This window comes from Sminthopsis crassicaudata, chromosome 3 (assembly GCF_048593235.1).
Source record: "Sminthopsis crassicaudata isolate SCR6 chromosome 3, ASM4859323v1, whole genome shotgun sequence".
In the NCBI taxonomy this organism is placed as follows: domain Eukaryota; kingdom Metazoa; phylum Chordata; class Mammalia; order Dasyuromorphia; family Dasyuridae; genus Sminthopsis; species Sminthopsis crassicaudata.
In genome coordinates, this window is record NC_133619.1 from 647,837,694 (window position 1) to 647,854,913 (window position 17,220).

At 40.6% G+C, this 17,220-nt stretch overlaps 1 protein-coding gene across 1 annotated transcript in view; it reads right to left on the reverse strand.

Moving 5' to 3' along the window:
• Positions 1-16,972, reverse strand: part of LOC141565026 (uncharacterized) — a 37,993-nt gene extending 21,021 nt beyond the window's left edge. The window contains exon 1 of the mRNA XM_074308009.1: positions 16,850-16,972. Within this exon, the coding sequence (XP_074164110.1) occupies positions 16,850-16,952 (103 nt within the window). The 5' untranslated portion in view covers positions 16,953-16,972. The remainder of the gene's footprint in view (positions 1-16,849) is intronic.
• Between the last annotated feature and the right edge of the window lie 248 nt (positions 16,973-17,220).

A 17,220-nucleotide genomic window follows, 5' to 3' on the forward strand; every position in this document is an offset into this window, starting at 1 on the left:
ATCTCCCTTTTGCTCTGGATGAAAGAGAAGCCATTGCCCAAGAATATTGGCAGTGGGCTCAAGTCTCTCAATGGGCAGATGTTAAACTCTCCTCCTCCTCAAGCCTTATCTTGCCATTGTATCAAACTATTCGGGTGACCCGACCTCAAAAGGTAGTTAGAGATAGTCCAGTGAATGGTCCCAACATCTTTACTGATGCCACAGCTGACCATAAGGCATCTATATATAATGAGGACTCTAAGAAGATTTTGGTATTAACCACCCCCTATAATTCTACTCAGAAGAATGAGCTCTTTGCTCTCATCCATGCATACAAACTCGCGCCCCTATTAATTTTTTTTTCCACATTAAACTGTTTTAATGGTCTCAAAATTCTGTGACAGATTTTTGGTCAAAATCATGAACCTTTTTTTTTGTTTGTTTGTTTTAGGCTGAGGCTAAGTGACTTGTCCAGGGTCACACAGCTAGGTAGTGTCTGAGATCAGATTTGAACTCGGATCCTCCTGAATTCAGGGCTGGTGCTCTATCCACTGTGCCACCTAGATGCCCCACCCCTATTAATTTAATTTCAGACAGCTTATATGCTGTCAAAGTCCTCAAAGGAATTGAGGATGCTGTTCTCCACCCATCTCGGTCCTCTATTGCTTCTCTCCTATTTGACTTACAACTTGTTCTCCACATGCGTAAACACCCCATTTTATGTGCTCCATGTTTATTCCCATCAATCCACATCAGGGGGTATCTTTACAGGAAATGATATTGCAGACCATGCATTGTCACACTCTCTCCTTACAGTCTCTACAACCTCCCCTGAAAGAGCCCACGAATCCTTTCACCTTCCGGCAACTGCCTCACAGCACCTTTATGTACTTACCAGGGAACAAGCCCGTAATATTGTAAAACATTGTGCTCGATGTGTGCCTTTCCTTCCCCCACCACCTCCATCAGGAGTTAACCCCCATGGAAGTGCCCCTAATGAGCTCTGGCAAATGGATGTCACCCATATGGGGCGAATTGCTGTCCATGTTTCTATTGACACTTTCTCCAAATTTATATGGGCCACAGCTTCCCCTAAAGAAACAACTGAGGCTGTGATTAGACGTTTATACCACTGTTTTTCCTCTCACGGAGTGCCAGCAGTCATAAAGACTGATAATGGACCGGCTAAACACTTTGCAACTTTTCTCTCCACCTTTGGAATTATCCATGTTACTGGTATTCCCTACAACTCCACTGGCCAGGCCCTAGTAGAATGTGCCCATCCAACGCTAAAAAGTATCCTTATTAAACAAAAAGGGGGTAGTAAGAGTACCCCCCGGTGGCCAAACAAGTCAGATATAGACAAGGCTGTATTTACATATAATTTTTTGTGTGTTAATCGGGAAGGTGCATTATCTCCAGCTATGAGGCATATGATAAACGCCTCTAATGAAAGAAAAGACACTCTTATGAAAATAGCCCTTCAGGCACCTGATAGAACTCATGGTAGTGTTATGTGGAAGGATGAGGAAGGGCAATGGCATGGCCCCACTCGAGTTCTCTTGAAGGGGCCGGGATTCTTATGTATTACAGATGCAGGTGGAAAATGGAGATGGCTCCCTACCCGATGGACCCAAACCATCTATGAAGGAAAAGAAGGACCAGAGGAGGAGACAGAGACACCTAAAGAAGAGATAGTGGGGAAGGAGAAGGATTCGAGGGAAGAAAAGGACTGCTGATATGATGACATTAACATGTCTCCTCTCCATTAGGTGCCAACTAGCCCCAGTTCAGTCAGACTCTGTACCTATGGTAGAACTAAAGCAGGCAGAGCAGCAGGGCACAAAGAGGTGGGTGTTAGTGGATGGGGGCCAAAGACGACTCTTGACTCCCTCCTCAGATTTACTTTTCCGTGGTAATGTTACCTCCCTGACAGAAGATGATCCTAGTAAGCTTCTACCCCTCAGAACACCTAGAATTAAGACCTTAAAAGACTTTACATTTATTAGCAGTATTCCTATATGTCTGACAGACCAAGTGCCCTCCCCAACAACTAAGAGACTTTGCTTACGAGTGACACGAGCTTCTGGGGCATGGCATCTTATGAATACTGACTCTGTGGATACGGTGTTTGGACACCCTCTTTATACTAACTTGACAATGGGCGGTGTTACACCCCTATGGACTACTCTAACCTGGTAGCTCCCCTTAGAGCTACTCTTGATGCCCATCTGTCAATGGCATGGCTAGGCCACACTTACCCGTCTTCGGGCACCAACCCGGATCCCATAGAGACAGACCACCATTAGGTAGGGGTGAAGCAAAAGAGAACTTTATTCTGAGATAGCACATATTTATACCCCACTGATAATACGGGGGAAGGGGGAAGTCCTCTAGGAACCTGGCATAATGTGATTGGCCCAAGAAGAAGGAGGGAGGTATGCTAGGCTTTTGAGAGCACTAAGGAAGGAGGTGTGGTACCTGGAGTCAGACAACCACCTCAAGGGGCTATGCCCCACCTCCACATAGGACTCGCCTGTGCCTCAGAACCTCTCATCCCTCAGGTCCTCCCACATGCCTTGAACTGCATTCCTCTAGAAGCAAGGATTTTGATTATCTAAGTTCAAAAGTTTCTATACAAACAAAAGTACTGCAGACAGGATTAGCAAGGAAACAATAAACTGGGAAAAAAATTTTACATCCAAAGGATCTGATAAAGGCCTCTGTAAGGGTCCTTTAAAGGGGCAGCCACAGTGCAACAGTAGGTTTAAGTGGCAGGGAAGTAATTTTCTGTGACTAGGGACTGTCCCATGGGTGGGATCCTGGCCATATCAAGATATCTTCTTTAGAGGAAAAAGCTCTCCCACTGATTGGCTGTGTGTGCATGACCTCATGTTATGGGCTAGAACTTGAAAACAAGGTGCTAAGTCAGTGGAATTGAGGAGACAATGGTTAAATCTAGTTTAGCAATGATTTAATCCTACAACAAATAATGGTTTCCTAGCGATATAATGATTGCCATATACTCAGTGTGGAACATATAAAGAGAAGCTGTCAGGGCCAGAAAGAAGGTGCACGAGAAGTTCTTGGAGGCTAAGATAGATTCATTCCATCTTCCACCTTTGTTGCCGCTAGAGGTTGAAACACAAACCCTTGGAAGTCGAGGAGATTCAGAAGACAAAGAAGGCAGGAGGGCAGAAAACTAAGGAAGACAGAAGTGATTGCAGGCTGTCCAGTAGAGAACACTGAAAACAAGATCTGGAAGGTCTCCAGAAAAACTAGCTGAGCCCCCAGAGAAGGAGACAATAAAGGATCTGTACTTTAACTCCTGGGTGCATTTGGGATGATTACTGAACTGAAACTAAGGCTGCCTCCAGAGACACCAAGAAAATCCCAACAAGAGAATATTATATTTTAGAGAAGAACATTATAACCTCACAGACCCTTTTTAAGCCCACTGCAGGCAGCACATCACTCTCTTTATCCTGAGTAGCTGAGCCAAGTGGATGGATAGCCAAGAGAGGTAAGGAGCTTGATAGTGAACACATGGGTCTTCAGACCAGGTGTTCACTAGGGAGTTAACAAGTCAGGGCATTATGTGAGCAGGCTTTAAGTTTGCATAGACCTGTTCTTGGTGCACTGTTGGTTATGAAACTACGATTCAAGAAATCGGAGCCAGAGATTTCTGAAAGTCTCAGAGGAAGCAAGTTGATAGAAATATTTGACACTGCAAAGGTCAGTGACCAGAGGTTCTCTGCCACCCTGGGAATTAGGACAGACTGATAATAGTAAATGCAATGATAGTATGTTACAGGCCTCACTTCTAAAATATATAGAGAATTGACTCAAATTTATAATAGTTCAAGCCATTCTCCAATTGATAAAGGGTCAAATTTTCAGACAAAGAAATTTCAACTTTTTGTAGCCACATGATAAGGTGCTCCAAATCACCATTGGTCAAGGAAATGCAAATTAAGACAATTCTGAGATATCACTACAGACCTCTCACTTTGAGTAAGATGACAGGAAAAGAGAATGACCAATGTTGGAGGGAATGTGGGAAAACTGTTATAATTAATACATTGTTGGTGGAACTGTGAATGAATCCAACCATTCTGGACAGCAGTTTGGAACTATGCTCCAAAAGTTATCAAACAGTATATACTCCTTGAGCCAGCAGTGTTTCTACTGGGTTTATACCTCAAAGAGATCTTAAAGGAGGGATGTAACGTGCTGTTGTCTCCAGAAGCTGCCGATTGCTCTCTGGGAGGAGATCTGCTGTGTCAACTCAAATTTTTCTTCCTGTAGAGAGCTGACTTCCCTTCCTGCAGAGAGCAGCCTCAATTCTGGTCCAGACAAAAACTCTCTCCTTCCTCCAGAGCTGCCCTCTTTTATCCTCCCAGAGAATGGGCGTGGGATAATGCAAGGGCTTCTGGGAAAAATTACTTCAACCAATGAACTTGCTCTTCCTAAGCATGCAAGCTCCTCTCCAGGAATTCACAAGTAAAAGTCCCAGTAAAAGGCCGGAACTAGAGAATTGTCAAGTACCGACTTAGCACTTAGTAAGAACCTAATATCTCATTATCTCATTAGCACTTAGTAAGAACCTAATATCTCATTATCTCATTAGCACTTAGTAAGAACCTAACAGAGGGAAAGGGATCTAGATGTACAAAAATGTTTGTGGTAGCACAGAAGTGATCCACACTGTGTTGCATCCCAGAAATTAGACTGATGCTCACTCATCTGATTGAACCAAGTCTCCATACATTTTGGTCTTAGCTGCAGCCTTTTTGAGTTACATCATTTTCCCTCAAGCAGGTAGCTCAACTTACTCAACTTACTGCCACATTTGTTAGATAAACTCCCTGAAGATGTGCTAAAAAGAATGGGAGCGGGTTCTGGTAAAACGGCACAATAGCACAGGAAATACTTAGCTCCCTAAGAAACTCCTATATAGCAAAATAAAAATGCCTCACAATTCATTGTGAGCAGCACAAGTGACTACAAGTCCAGAAGTTGTCTGAACCTTAACAAGATCTTAGGGAGGTCCTCATTTCCCTAGATAGAGATTTGACCGAAATGAAAGGCTATGCACTCTAGGCAGAATGTTAAGTTATCCCAGAGCAAGTTTTGGGGACAGCTGGGTTGGCCTGGAGTCTCAGCCTCCAAAGCTGTCATATCTGGCCCACTGAGGGGCAGGGGCAGGTAACTGAAGGAGAAGAATAAAGGGCCCTGTTCTAGAGAAAACTTTTCAGATGAAGATGTCATGTCTCCAATATTTGCAGGGGTTCTCAAACTGCTGCCCACTGAAGACAATTATGCAGCCCTCCGGGTTATGGCAAATGGGCTGAGGGGCGGAGACAGAGTGTAAGGTTTTGTTTTTACTATAGTCTGGCCCTCCAACATCTGAGGGACAGTGAACTGGCCCCCTATTTTAAAAGTTTGAGGACCACTGAGTCTTAGAAGGATAGAAACAGGTAGTGTCTAATGAAGAAATTATAACTACAGGCATATGAGAAAATATTCTAACTTATTATTATTGACTAAGGAAATGCAAATCAAAAATACCATTTTGATATTATATTGGGGACGATAACATATTGTTACTGAAATTATGTATTGACCCACTCATTTTGGAGAACAATCTGGAATTATGACCAAAGAGTTATAAAACATGCATACCCTTTGATTCCAAAACACACTTAAAGTCTGTTCTTAAGTAGAGATAATTCAAAAGTTATTGGTCTACGGGAATACCATGATCAAAAAAAAAAAAAAATTAAAAAGGACCTGGACATCTTCATTCAAGAAATTATCAAGGAAAAGAGTCCTGATATTTTATTTAATTTCTATTGAATTGCAAGAAATCTGCCAACCACTTTCTGAAAGAGACCCCAAGATGAAATCTCCTAGTAATATTATAGCCAAATTCCTAAACTTCCAGGTCAAGAAAAACATATCACAAGCATTCAGAAAGAAATAATTTAAGTACAGTGGATCCACAGTCAGGGTGCCACAAGATTTATCTGCTTCTGCATTAAAGGACTAGAGGACTTGGAATATAATGTACTAGAGAACAAAGGATAGGATTATAATCAATAATCACCTAGCCAGCAAAACTGAGCCTAATCCTTCAGGGAAAAGATGGACATTTATTTAAAAAAATTTTTTTTGATACTTTCCTTTATAAATCAAGTTGGGAGAGAAAAATTTTAAAAAAAGAGAAAAATCATGGGAGACAAAAAAAATGAATAAAGCATGTGTTGATTTACATTTAATCTCCATAGTTCTTTTTCTGGCAGCTGATGGCATTTGCTATTCAAAGTCTATTGGGATTCTCTCTCTGTCTCTCTGTCTCTGTCTCTCTGTCTCTGTCTCTCTGTCTCTCTGTCTCTCTCTCTCTCTCTCTCTCTCTCTCTCTTTTTTTTTTTTTATTTATTTTTTTTTTTGTTAGACTAAATTTATTTTTTTTTTATTATATATATATTTTATAATATTATCCCTTGTATTCATTTTTCCAAATTTCCCTCCCTCCCTCTATTCCCTCCCCCCGACGACAGGCAATACCATACATTTTACATGTGTTACAATATAGTCTAAGTACAATACATGTGTGTGAATATCATTTTCTTGTTGCACAATAAACATTAGAATCCGAAGGTACATGCAACCTGGGCAGACAGATATTAGTGCTAACAATTTACATTCGCTTCCCAGTGTTCCTTCTCTGGGTATAGTTATTTCTGTCCATCATTGATCAACTGGAAGTGAGTTGGATCTTCTTTATGTTGAAGATTTCCACTTCCATCAGAATACATCCTCATACAGTATTGTTGTTGAAGTATACAGTGATCTTCTGGTTCTGCTCATTTCACTCAGCATCAGTTGATTTAAGTCTCTCCAACCCTCTCTGTATTCCTCCTGCTGGTCATTTCTTACAGAGCAATAATATTCCATAACCTTCATATACCACAATTTACCCAACCATTCTCCAACTGATGGACATCCATTCATCTTCCAGTTTCTAGCTACAACAAAAAGAGCTGCCACAAACATTTTGGCACATATATGTTTCTTTCCGCTCTTTAGTATTTCTTTGGGATATAATCCCAGTAGTAGCGCTGCTGGGTCAAAGGGTATGCACAGTTTGATAACTTTTTGGGCATAATTCCAGATTGCTCTCCAGAATGGCTGGATTCTTTCACAACTCCACCAGCAATGTATTAGTGTCCCAATTTCCCCACATCCCCTCCAACATTTATCATTATTTGTTCCTGTCATCTTAGCCAATCTGACAGGTGTGTAGTGGTATCTCAGAGTGGTCTTAATTTGCATTTCTCTGATCAGTAGTGATTTGGAACACTCTTTCATGTGTCTCTCTCTCTTTTTAAACTGACAAACACCTTGTCAGATGGGAGATGCCCGTTCTTAGGAGATCATAATAAACCTCTTTTTCCTTTTTCTCACTCTGAAAATCTGTTTTGTGGTACATACTGTTTCACCTAGCTCTCATTACAAGTGAAAGGGAAAACCCCCAAAATCATTAGTCCCTGTTCTTTTTCTCTTCTTGAAGGTCCATCCCATCCCTAAATTCCTGTTCTCCCTCCTCCATTTCTTGTGGTCAAGCTCTCCTCTTACCGATTGAAAGTTGAAGAAAATCTCTTCATGTGAGTCTTGTCTGAACTGGGCTGGAGCAGAGCCATGAAGGCTCTCCCCAGAGCAGAAACTACCCTTGTGCTCTTTGGTACCAGTTCTGCCTCAGTTTTCCCAGGCCTCTCTGAATCCCTCCCATTGATGATTCCTTAGGTCATATTAATAAGCATTACAAAGTGGCTGTTCTGTGCCCAGCACTGTTCCAGGTCTTGAGAATCAGACAATGTCATAAGGCAAGCCTTCGTGGTTTATGATAAATATTATTTATTACCATAATCTAGGAAAACACTCATATAAGCTTCCATTGTGCAGAAGTTCAATAAGGAAGCTCAAAGTCAAATATACATTATAAACAAAACATAAATCATGATTTAAGAAACCAATATGATGAAAAAATGAAGTTTTATCTACATGAAAGAATATTATTTCAAAGTAATAGAGCTTCTCGAAAAATGAATCATATCTGAATGTGCTTGAAATAGGAGAGTATCAAATACCAAGTACATTGGCCAAACCTATTCTGTATGTAACAGGTTGGAAAAATGGATGAGTCCTCCTAGGTATTCAGGAATGTATAGATATGGCCATTCTGTCTGCCTCTTCACTCATCCTTTTACCTGTTGATTGCCAATGATCCTGAGTCTAGCTAGGGGCCTTTTCAGATAATTTATTCCTCATAAATATTCTAACAATATTGGTCTCCAAAATTAGTTCTACCACCAGGTCCAGTTAATAAAATAATACCTAACTCTAGTATAATTACCCATTTCTGTTAGCATTCTTACAAGGTGCTAAGTCACTGGAATTGATAGAGACAATAACTATCTAATTTAGCATGGTACTTAACAGTTCTCTAGTACTTCTTAGAGTTCACACCTTTAAGACTCACACCTTTGTCCAGAGTTCATACCTCTAAGAGAGCATATATAAGGAGGAGCCCACTAAAGGGCTAACTAAAGGACAGCACACTCTGGGAGGAGAAGTCAGATTCATCCCATATTCCACCTTTCTGCTGCCTGGGGATTCAAAGTTGAGCTAGAGGCAGCAGCTGGAAGAGACAAAGGACTATCGACAAGAACTCTCGGAACCAAGGAGAGAGATAGGCTTCTAAGAAAGCTAACCAGGCTGTTTTGAAGGAGAAAATAAAGGATCTGGACTTTTAACTCCGGGCTGCATTTGAGGTGATTATTATACTGAATTGAAACTCAGGCTGCCTCCAGAAACTCCCCAAGAAACCTGCTCACAGAGACCATTAAATTTTAGAGAAGAGAATATTGCACATTTCTATATAACTAAACAGGAACATTAGATTAGGAGCCATTATTAGCAAGTGAAAGCAATCATAAAGCAAAGACTTTTGGTCATGACACATGATACCTAGTGTCATGTTGAGCTTCAATAAAATGAGCTCTTCTTCAGTAGGCTGGAAGCAATCAATCCAGACCACATTGTGAATGTATCTTTTTTTTTTTTTCCTTTGCCAGTTGATCAATTAATTAATATACATCTTTTAAGCACTATTATGTGCCAGACAGTGCTTAGCACTATGGAGAAAGACAAAAATCTATCCAATACCAACATAGTCTAATGAAGAAGACAATGACAAAAACAACCAGGGAGTCAGGGAATCAATAAAGTCTTGAGAATGGTCAAGGAAAAAACTTTAAAGGAAAAACTTGAACTTGAATGGAGACTGGGGTCAGTGTATTTCTGTGGCCACACTTCTCATGACAGGAGTCACCAGGTGGGAAAAAGGTGTGATAGGGAACTCAAAAGAATACATTTTCAATATTTCAATTCTCTTCCCCAGATTACGATCTCTTACCAAGGATCTGTTTTTCTTTGCTCTCTCCTCAGCAATGACTGGTAATGTTTTCTCCTCTTCTCCCCAGAATGCACAGGACTTGGTGGCTTCTCACAAACTCTTTGTAGAATTTTCTTCACATACCTCTTGGGACACTTCTGGTGAGCAGGAATTTCACATCACCCTCCTTCTCTTGCCTCCACAGACTCTCAAACCTTAATGGGAGAACACAGACCTTCTCCTTGATTCCATAGGGAGAAGCATTTCACAGTAAGGTATTTTTCCAGCTTGTATTTTCTTTCCCAACATGATTGTCATTTCAAATGGACATCTTTTCGTTCTTTTTTTAGGCTCTTAATGACTGCTCCCTGTGCCACTGTAAAGGTCATGTGAGTTTGGGGCAAGTCCTTTTTCTGCTTCAGTTTCCTTTACTTGGTTGTTGAGGCTTAGAAATTTAGTACTTTATGACCTGGACCACTAAGGGTAGCAAGATTATTTCAATACCATGATAATTGCTCCATGGCTTATATTTTTCTCTAAACCAGCCTCCTGAAGGGCTGAAGACTACCAATCGGGAGTCTCCACGTGGGTTCAAAAAAACCCTGAGAAATGACAATCTAAACAGACTAAACCGCTGCAGAAAGCAGATGTCTGAAATTCATTTTCCTGAAGTCTCTTTAATGTGCACACTGTTATTTGAACTGGTCTTAAATCAGGGAACATGAAATGCTCCTCCAGTGCCCCAAGTACTGGCATCAATCCCATAATATTCCAGGAAATTCTCTAACGTTTTCCTGTCCATCCTTGTTGGGGCAGGAGGCAATTTAGGCAATTACATAAATGAGAGCAGAAGACACAAAGGTAACTTTTTTTTTTTTTAAAGATATCACATCATTTCCATATAGAACAATACCTGTACCTTCTCCACCCCACCCTTCTCTAAAACATCTGGACTGATGTTAACTAGCTATTTTTTATCAAGCAGGACAGACTTCCTAGAGGCAAGAAACCCTCTGTCACACTGCATAGTATAATATCTGGAATGATTCTTTCTATTAATTAAGGCTTTTTATTTACAAAAAACATGTAAGGATAATTTTCAGAATTCACCCTTACAAAACCCTGTGTTCTAAATGTTTTCCCTCCCTTGCCTCAGCCAATCAGCAAGTACTCCAATATGTGTCAAATGTGCAATTCTTCTATACATATTTTCACAGTTATTTTGCTGCACAAGAAAAATCAGATCAAAAAGGAAACAGATGAGAAAAAAACCAAAATGCTCAGGTGGATGAAGGAGCTTGATTTTCACTGGGTTGGGGGTTGGGGCAGTCATCTCTTTGGGCTTCCCTGCAGAAAGGCCTGGGTATGTGGTGATGACACTTGGCCACCTGGGATGGGCAGACAAGCCTCCCGCACTGATAATGAACCTGGTAGAGTTGAAGGGACCTTGGTGGACTCCACAGGAAGAGAGCATCTGGGCTCCAACTCTAGCACTGTCAAGGCCAATGACCTGACGCTCAGGGAGCTCAGGGCTCTTTTCCAGTGGCAGCTGCAAAAGGGGCAAAGGCCCCGGCTCATGATGTCACACACTCTGGCTCGAAGTAGCTGCAGGAGGGAAAATGTCCTGGATCCAAATCTTCATGCCAGAGTCTGTCAGGTCACAGCCAGTCAGAGCCAGTAAGAGTTTGGCTCTTGCAAGGATGTCACCTTCAAACATGGACACTGGTTGGTACCACCGTTCCCAGAGTTGATCACAACACCAGGGGCATGGCCAGAGGCAGGGTGGCAGTCAGGCTGGATGTCAGGGAACGTAGCAGGGGGCTGAAGTCTCAAACATAATCTGTGTCATCCTTTCTTTCCTTTGTGGTCAGGGAGCTTCTGTGAGCAGCTCAGGGGACGCTTTGGTGGTCTCATGGAATGCATTATAGAAAGCATGGTCCCAGCTCTCCACGCCCCTCCAGGTGATGACTACTCCATGTTCAGTGGGGTATTTCAGGGACAGAACTCCTCCCTCGCTCTCAGCCAAATCCCCCACTGAGCCTTCTTCCCAGTCCTCTCCCACCATCACACCCTGATGTCTGGGGTGCCCACAATGGAAGCAAAGGGCACTGCCTCCTGCATGTACTCTGCCACTAGAATACAGTTTTCTTTGTGCTGCCATTAAGTATTTGGTAGTCACCTTGGCCTTGGGCCCCTGCCTTTGCTGAAACCCTTTCCACATTGAATTTTTAATAAGGTTTCTCTCCAGTGTGGACTGCCTCATATAAAGCCACTCTGTGAAATCATCTCATGTTTATTATTATCATAATGCTTCTCCTTAGTGGGGATTCTCTGCTGTTTACCAGCCTTAGATTTGTAGCTCACTGCCTTTCCACATTAATTTCATTTATAACTTTTCTCTCCAGGGAGGATTCTCTGACTTTGCCAGAAAGGACTTTAGTGTGAAATCCTTTCCTCACTGACTACATTCAAAATGTTTCTCTCCAGTGTGGGTTCTTTGATGTTCAACAAAGTTTCACTTCTAAGCAAAAGCCTTTCAGAGGTTTCTTTCCAATGTGAGATCTCTGGTGTCTACCAAAACAGGAACTGTGTGTAAAAGCTTTTCCACATTGATTACATTCAAAAGGTGTCTCTTCCATGTGGACTTTCTGATGTCTGCTAAGATCTCTCTTGCATGTGAAACACTTTCCACATTGATTACATTTATAAGGCTTTTCTCCCGTATGGTTTCTCTGATATAAAGAAAGAAGGACTCTCTTTATGAAAGTCTTTCCACATTGATTAAATTTATGTGTGGATTTTTTGGTGTATTGTAAGATTAATCTTTCGAGTAAAAGCTTTCCCACATTGATTACATTTATAAGGCTTCTCTCCAGTGTGGATTCTCTGATGTAAAGCAAGACTGGCATTCTGTGTGAAAGCCTTTCCACACCAATTACAGTTATAAGGTTTCTCTCCAGTGTGGATTCTCTGATGTTTAGCAAGACTGGAGTGATCTATGATTTATTACAATTATAAGGTTTCTCTCCAGTGTGGATTCTCTGATGTTTAGCAAGATTGGCACTCTGTGTGAAAGCCTTTCCACACTGATTACAGTTATAAGGTTTCTCTCCAGTGTGGATTCTCTGATGTTCTGCAAGATTATTCTTTCGTCTAAAAGTCTTTCCACATTTATAAAGTTTCTCTCCAGTGTGGATTCTCTGATGATTACTGAGTAGAACTAGATGCAAAAGGTTTTCCACAGCGATTACATTCAAAAGGGTTCTCACCGGTGTGGATTCCCTTAAGTGTACCTAGAAAGAATTGCTGTGTGAAGGTCTTCGCACCTTCATTATATTTATAAAACTCTCCAGGATGAATCTTCTGACATCTATCAAGGTCTGAGTTCCAACTATGAGCCTTCCCCCACTCACCAGGTAAAGGTTTTTTCATTCCAGGATTAACTGAACATTGGTAAGGAAGAGATGAATGATGGGATGACATTGCTTGATATTCATCATACTCATCAGGTTGCTTTCTTATATGAATTGCCTACTGAGTAATGAGCTTAGAAGTCTGACTCAAGGCCTTTCCATCTTGACTACCCACACAAAGCATTTCCCCCTTATCATTTTTCTGATGTCTGGTAAGATCTAAACTCTTGCTGAAGGACATTTTCCCTTGAGTACCTGGATTCATTAGAATTTCAGCAGGTTTCTTCTGAGAATGAAAACGGTCTGCCTTTTCAGGAAAACATTTCTGATATTCACTATCCACAAGTCAGTCCTTCCATAAATTCATTTTCTTATAGTGATTTAACGAAGAAAATTGCCTGAAATTCTTTCTACTTTCATCCAATTCACAGTCAAACTTCAGATTATCTACTTCAATGTTAAAGGCATGGATTTTCTTCAGAGTCAAGGCACAGGGACCATCCTTCATGAATCCTTGCAGGTCACATTCTTCCACAATAAGTCCCAGGTGTCTACTCTCATTCCATTCAAAGTTGGGCTCCACATCTGAAAAAAACAAACCATCAAACAGAAAGGCAAAAAAAAAGGATACACAGAGTATTAAAAGTAAAAGCAATGAGGACTTAAAGACTTAGGTAGCTCATGCCCTTCTCCTTACTAACCTCAAAAGAGTAAAATTTCATCGATATCTTCTTGTAGCAAAAATTGGCATTTAATAGACTGGCTCTCTGTGAGGAGAAGAGACCTACAGGATGTGAAAGTGACCCAGGAGATGGACATAGTACTGGCCCTTGAAAAGAAAGGGCAGCAATAGGCCAAGATAACAGCCAGATTCAGTAGTACAGATTAAACTGATTCTCCAGGGGACAATAGTTTGTTTCTCACTTAGAAGCAGCAAGATTTTACCTGAAAAGGACTGATCACCTTTCAGAGATTTATTGTACAGTACCCCAGTTACTCATCTGGGACAGAACACTTGGAAATATACAAACTGGTCTGTTGCAAATGGTGGCGAAATTCAGATGGCATGGTTTGTGTGGACTGCATTTAGAATGGCTGAAATCTATTTATGAGCCAAAGGCCTAATCAGGGGAAGCTGAACTACTCAGAGCTGATGGAGCCACATTGATCAGTGACACCAACAGCATCCTGGAGAGATGGTCTGAACACCTGGGTAGCACTCTCAGGAGACCTCACACCTATCATATCACCTAGGAAGTCAGGAAAGGATAATGAGGAATGTGGGAAGGGAGGAGGGGAAAGCTAATTCACTGTTGGTGTAATTGTGACCAGATCCAATCATTTTGGAAAGCAATTTGGGATTAGGTCCAAAGGGATAAAAAAAACTCTGCATATCCTGTGATTCAGCAGTAACCCCACTGGGTCTGCATACCAACGATATCAAAAGCAAGGAAAAAAGACCCATAAGTGCAAAAATAACTGTTGAGCCTCTTTTTGTGCGTGAAAGAATAGGAAAATGAATAGATGCTCATCTATAGAGGAATGGCCAAAGAAACACAGAAATTGTCTAAAGAAAAAAAAAAAAAAAAACTCTGGTCGAAACAGATTTAGCAAAATGGAAAAAGAAAATAGCTCCCTAAAAAACAGAATTAGTGAAATGGAAAAGAGAACTACCCCCTAAAAATGGAATTGGTGAAATGGAAAAAAAAATCCAATGAACACAAGTCATTGAAAAGTTAAATTGCCCAAAAGGAGATTAAAAAAGCTAACTAAAGAAAGAAATTCACAAAAAAAGTAGATTTCAACAAATGGAAGGGAATGACACAATCAGACATCAAGAATCAATCAAACACAAATCTAAAGAACCAGCCTTTGGGATAAGAATTCATTATTTGACAAAAATTGCTGGGAAAATTGGAAATTAGGCTGGCAGAAAGTAGGCATTGCCACAGACTTAACACCACCAAGATAAGGTCAAAATGGGTTCATGATCAAGGCATAAAGAATGAGATTATAAATAAATTAGAAGAACATAGGATTGTTTACCTCTCAGGTCTGTGGAGGAGTAAAGAATTTGTGACCAAAAAAGAACTAGAATTCATTATTGACCACAAAATAGAAAATTTTGATTATATTAACCTAAAAAGATTTTGCACAATAAAACAAATGCGGACAGGATTAGAAGGAAAGCAATAAACTGGGAAAACATTTTTACAGTCAAAGGTTCAGATAAAGGCCTCATTTCCAAAATATATAGAGAATTGACTCTAATTTATAAGAAATCAAGCCATTCTCCAATTGTTAATTGGTCAAAGGATATGAACAGATACTTTTCAGATGAAGAAATTGAAACTATTTCTAGTCATATGAAAAGGTGCTCCAAGTCATTATTAATCAGAGAAATGCAAAGTAAGATACCTGTCAGATTGGCTAAGATGACAGGAAAAGATAATGATGAATGTTGTTGGATGGGATGTGGGAAAACTAGGGCACTGATGCATTGTTGGTGGAGTTGTGAATGCATTCAACCATTCTGAAAGGTAATTTGGAACTATACTCAAAGAATTATCAAACTGAGCATACTCTTTGATCCAACAGTGTTTCTACTGGTCTTATATCTCAAAGAGTGTTAGGTTCTTACTAAGTGCTAATGAGATAATGAGATATTAGGTTCTTACTAAGTGCTAAGTCAGTACTTGACAATTCTCTAGTTCCATTATCCCACGCCCATTCTGGGAGGATAAAAGAGGGCAGCTCTAGAGGAAAGGAGGGAGTTTTGTCTGGATGAGACTTGAGGCTGCTCTCTGCAGGAAGGGAAGTTGGCTCTCTACAGGAAGAAGAATCTGTCCGAGAGATTTGAGTTGACACAGCAGATCTCCTCCCAGAGAGCAATCGGCAGCTTCTGGAGACAACAGCACGTTACAGTGCAAAAACGTTTCTGGCATCCCTTTTCATAGTGGCTAGAACAGGGGTTCTCAAAATACAGCCTGAGGACCAGATGCAGTCTACCAGGTTGTGACAAATGGGCTGAGTGGCACAGAGTGTGAGATTTTGTTTGAATATAAACACCACTGTGCTAGAAACTGAAAACTGAAAGGATGCCCTCCAATTGGAGAATGGCTGAATAAATTGTGGTATATCAATGTTATGGAATATTATTGTTCTATAAGAAATGACCAGCAGAATGAATATACAGAAGCTTGGAAAGACATACATCAAATGATGCTGAGTGAAATGAGCAGAACCAGGAGATTATTATACAATTCAACAATGATACTACATGATGATCAATTTGGATGGATGTGGCTCTCACCAACAATGAGAGGATCCAAATCAGTTCCAATTCATCTGTAATGAACACAACCAGGTACACCCAGAGAAAGAACGCTGGGAAATTATTTCAGACAAGGTAACATTTCCACTCTTTTTGTTACTGTTTGATTGCATTTTTTTTTCTTTTCAGGTTATTTCTACCTTCTTTCAAAATCCGATGTTTCCTGTGCAACAAGATTGTATAAATATGTATACATATATTGTATTTAACATATACATTAACATATTTAACATGTATGGGACTGCCTGCCATCCAGGGGAGAGAATGGGAGGAAGGAGGGAAAAAGTTGGAACAGAAGCTTTTGCAAGGGTCAATGCTCAAAAATTACCCATGCATATGTTTTGTATATAAAAAGCTATAATAAAAAATACAATTAAAAGAAATAAAGTAGCAAAAAAAAAAAAAAAAAGAATCAGTCAAACAGAAATCATGATATTACTGGCAATAAACCCTAATCATCTATGGCCCTAGCTGTTGAACTGGAAGGAATTGATTCATTTTAAAAAGGCTACAAGGAAAGAACAAAGTGGATGGAGAGTTGAAACACCCAGAGAACCAAGCACCTAAGGCTCAGAAGCACCAGAAGATGCATCCATTCTCTCCTGCTTATGCTATATTTGGCCTGAGAACTAAAACCAAGAAAAGACAAGAAATGGTCCCTACCCAGGGACAGCAGATTCTGGACATTCTCCAGCATGACCTCCTTGTACAGCTCCTTCTGAGAAAGGTCCAGGATCTCCCACTCCTTCTCAGTGAAGTCCACCATCACATCCTTGAAGGTCACCAACTCCTAAACCATCGCACAAGATTTTGAGCTGAGACTCTAGAGTCTATCTGGTCCAACCTTCATCATCCCAGAAGAGAAAACTGAACCAGAGTTGGGATTTGTCTACTAAAATTCACATGATCTTTATGACTGTCACAGCCAACACTTAGCAACCAGGCATTAAGAGCCCAATGGGATACTGAGAAATGCCTTTTCTGTTTGAAGTAAGACTCACCTTGGAATGCTGAAAGATTTCTTACTGCACAAT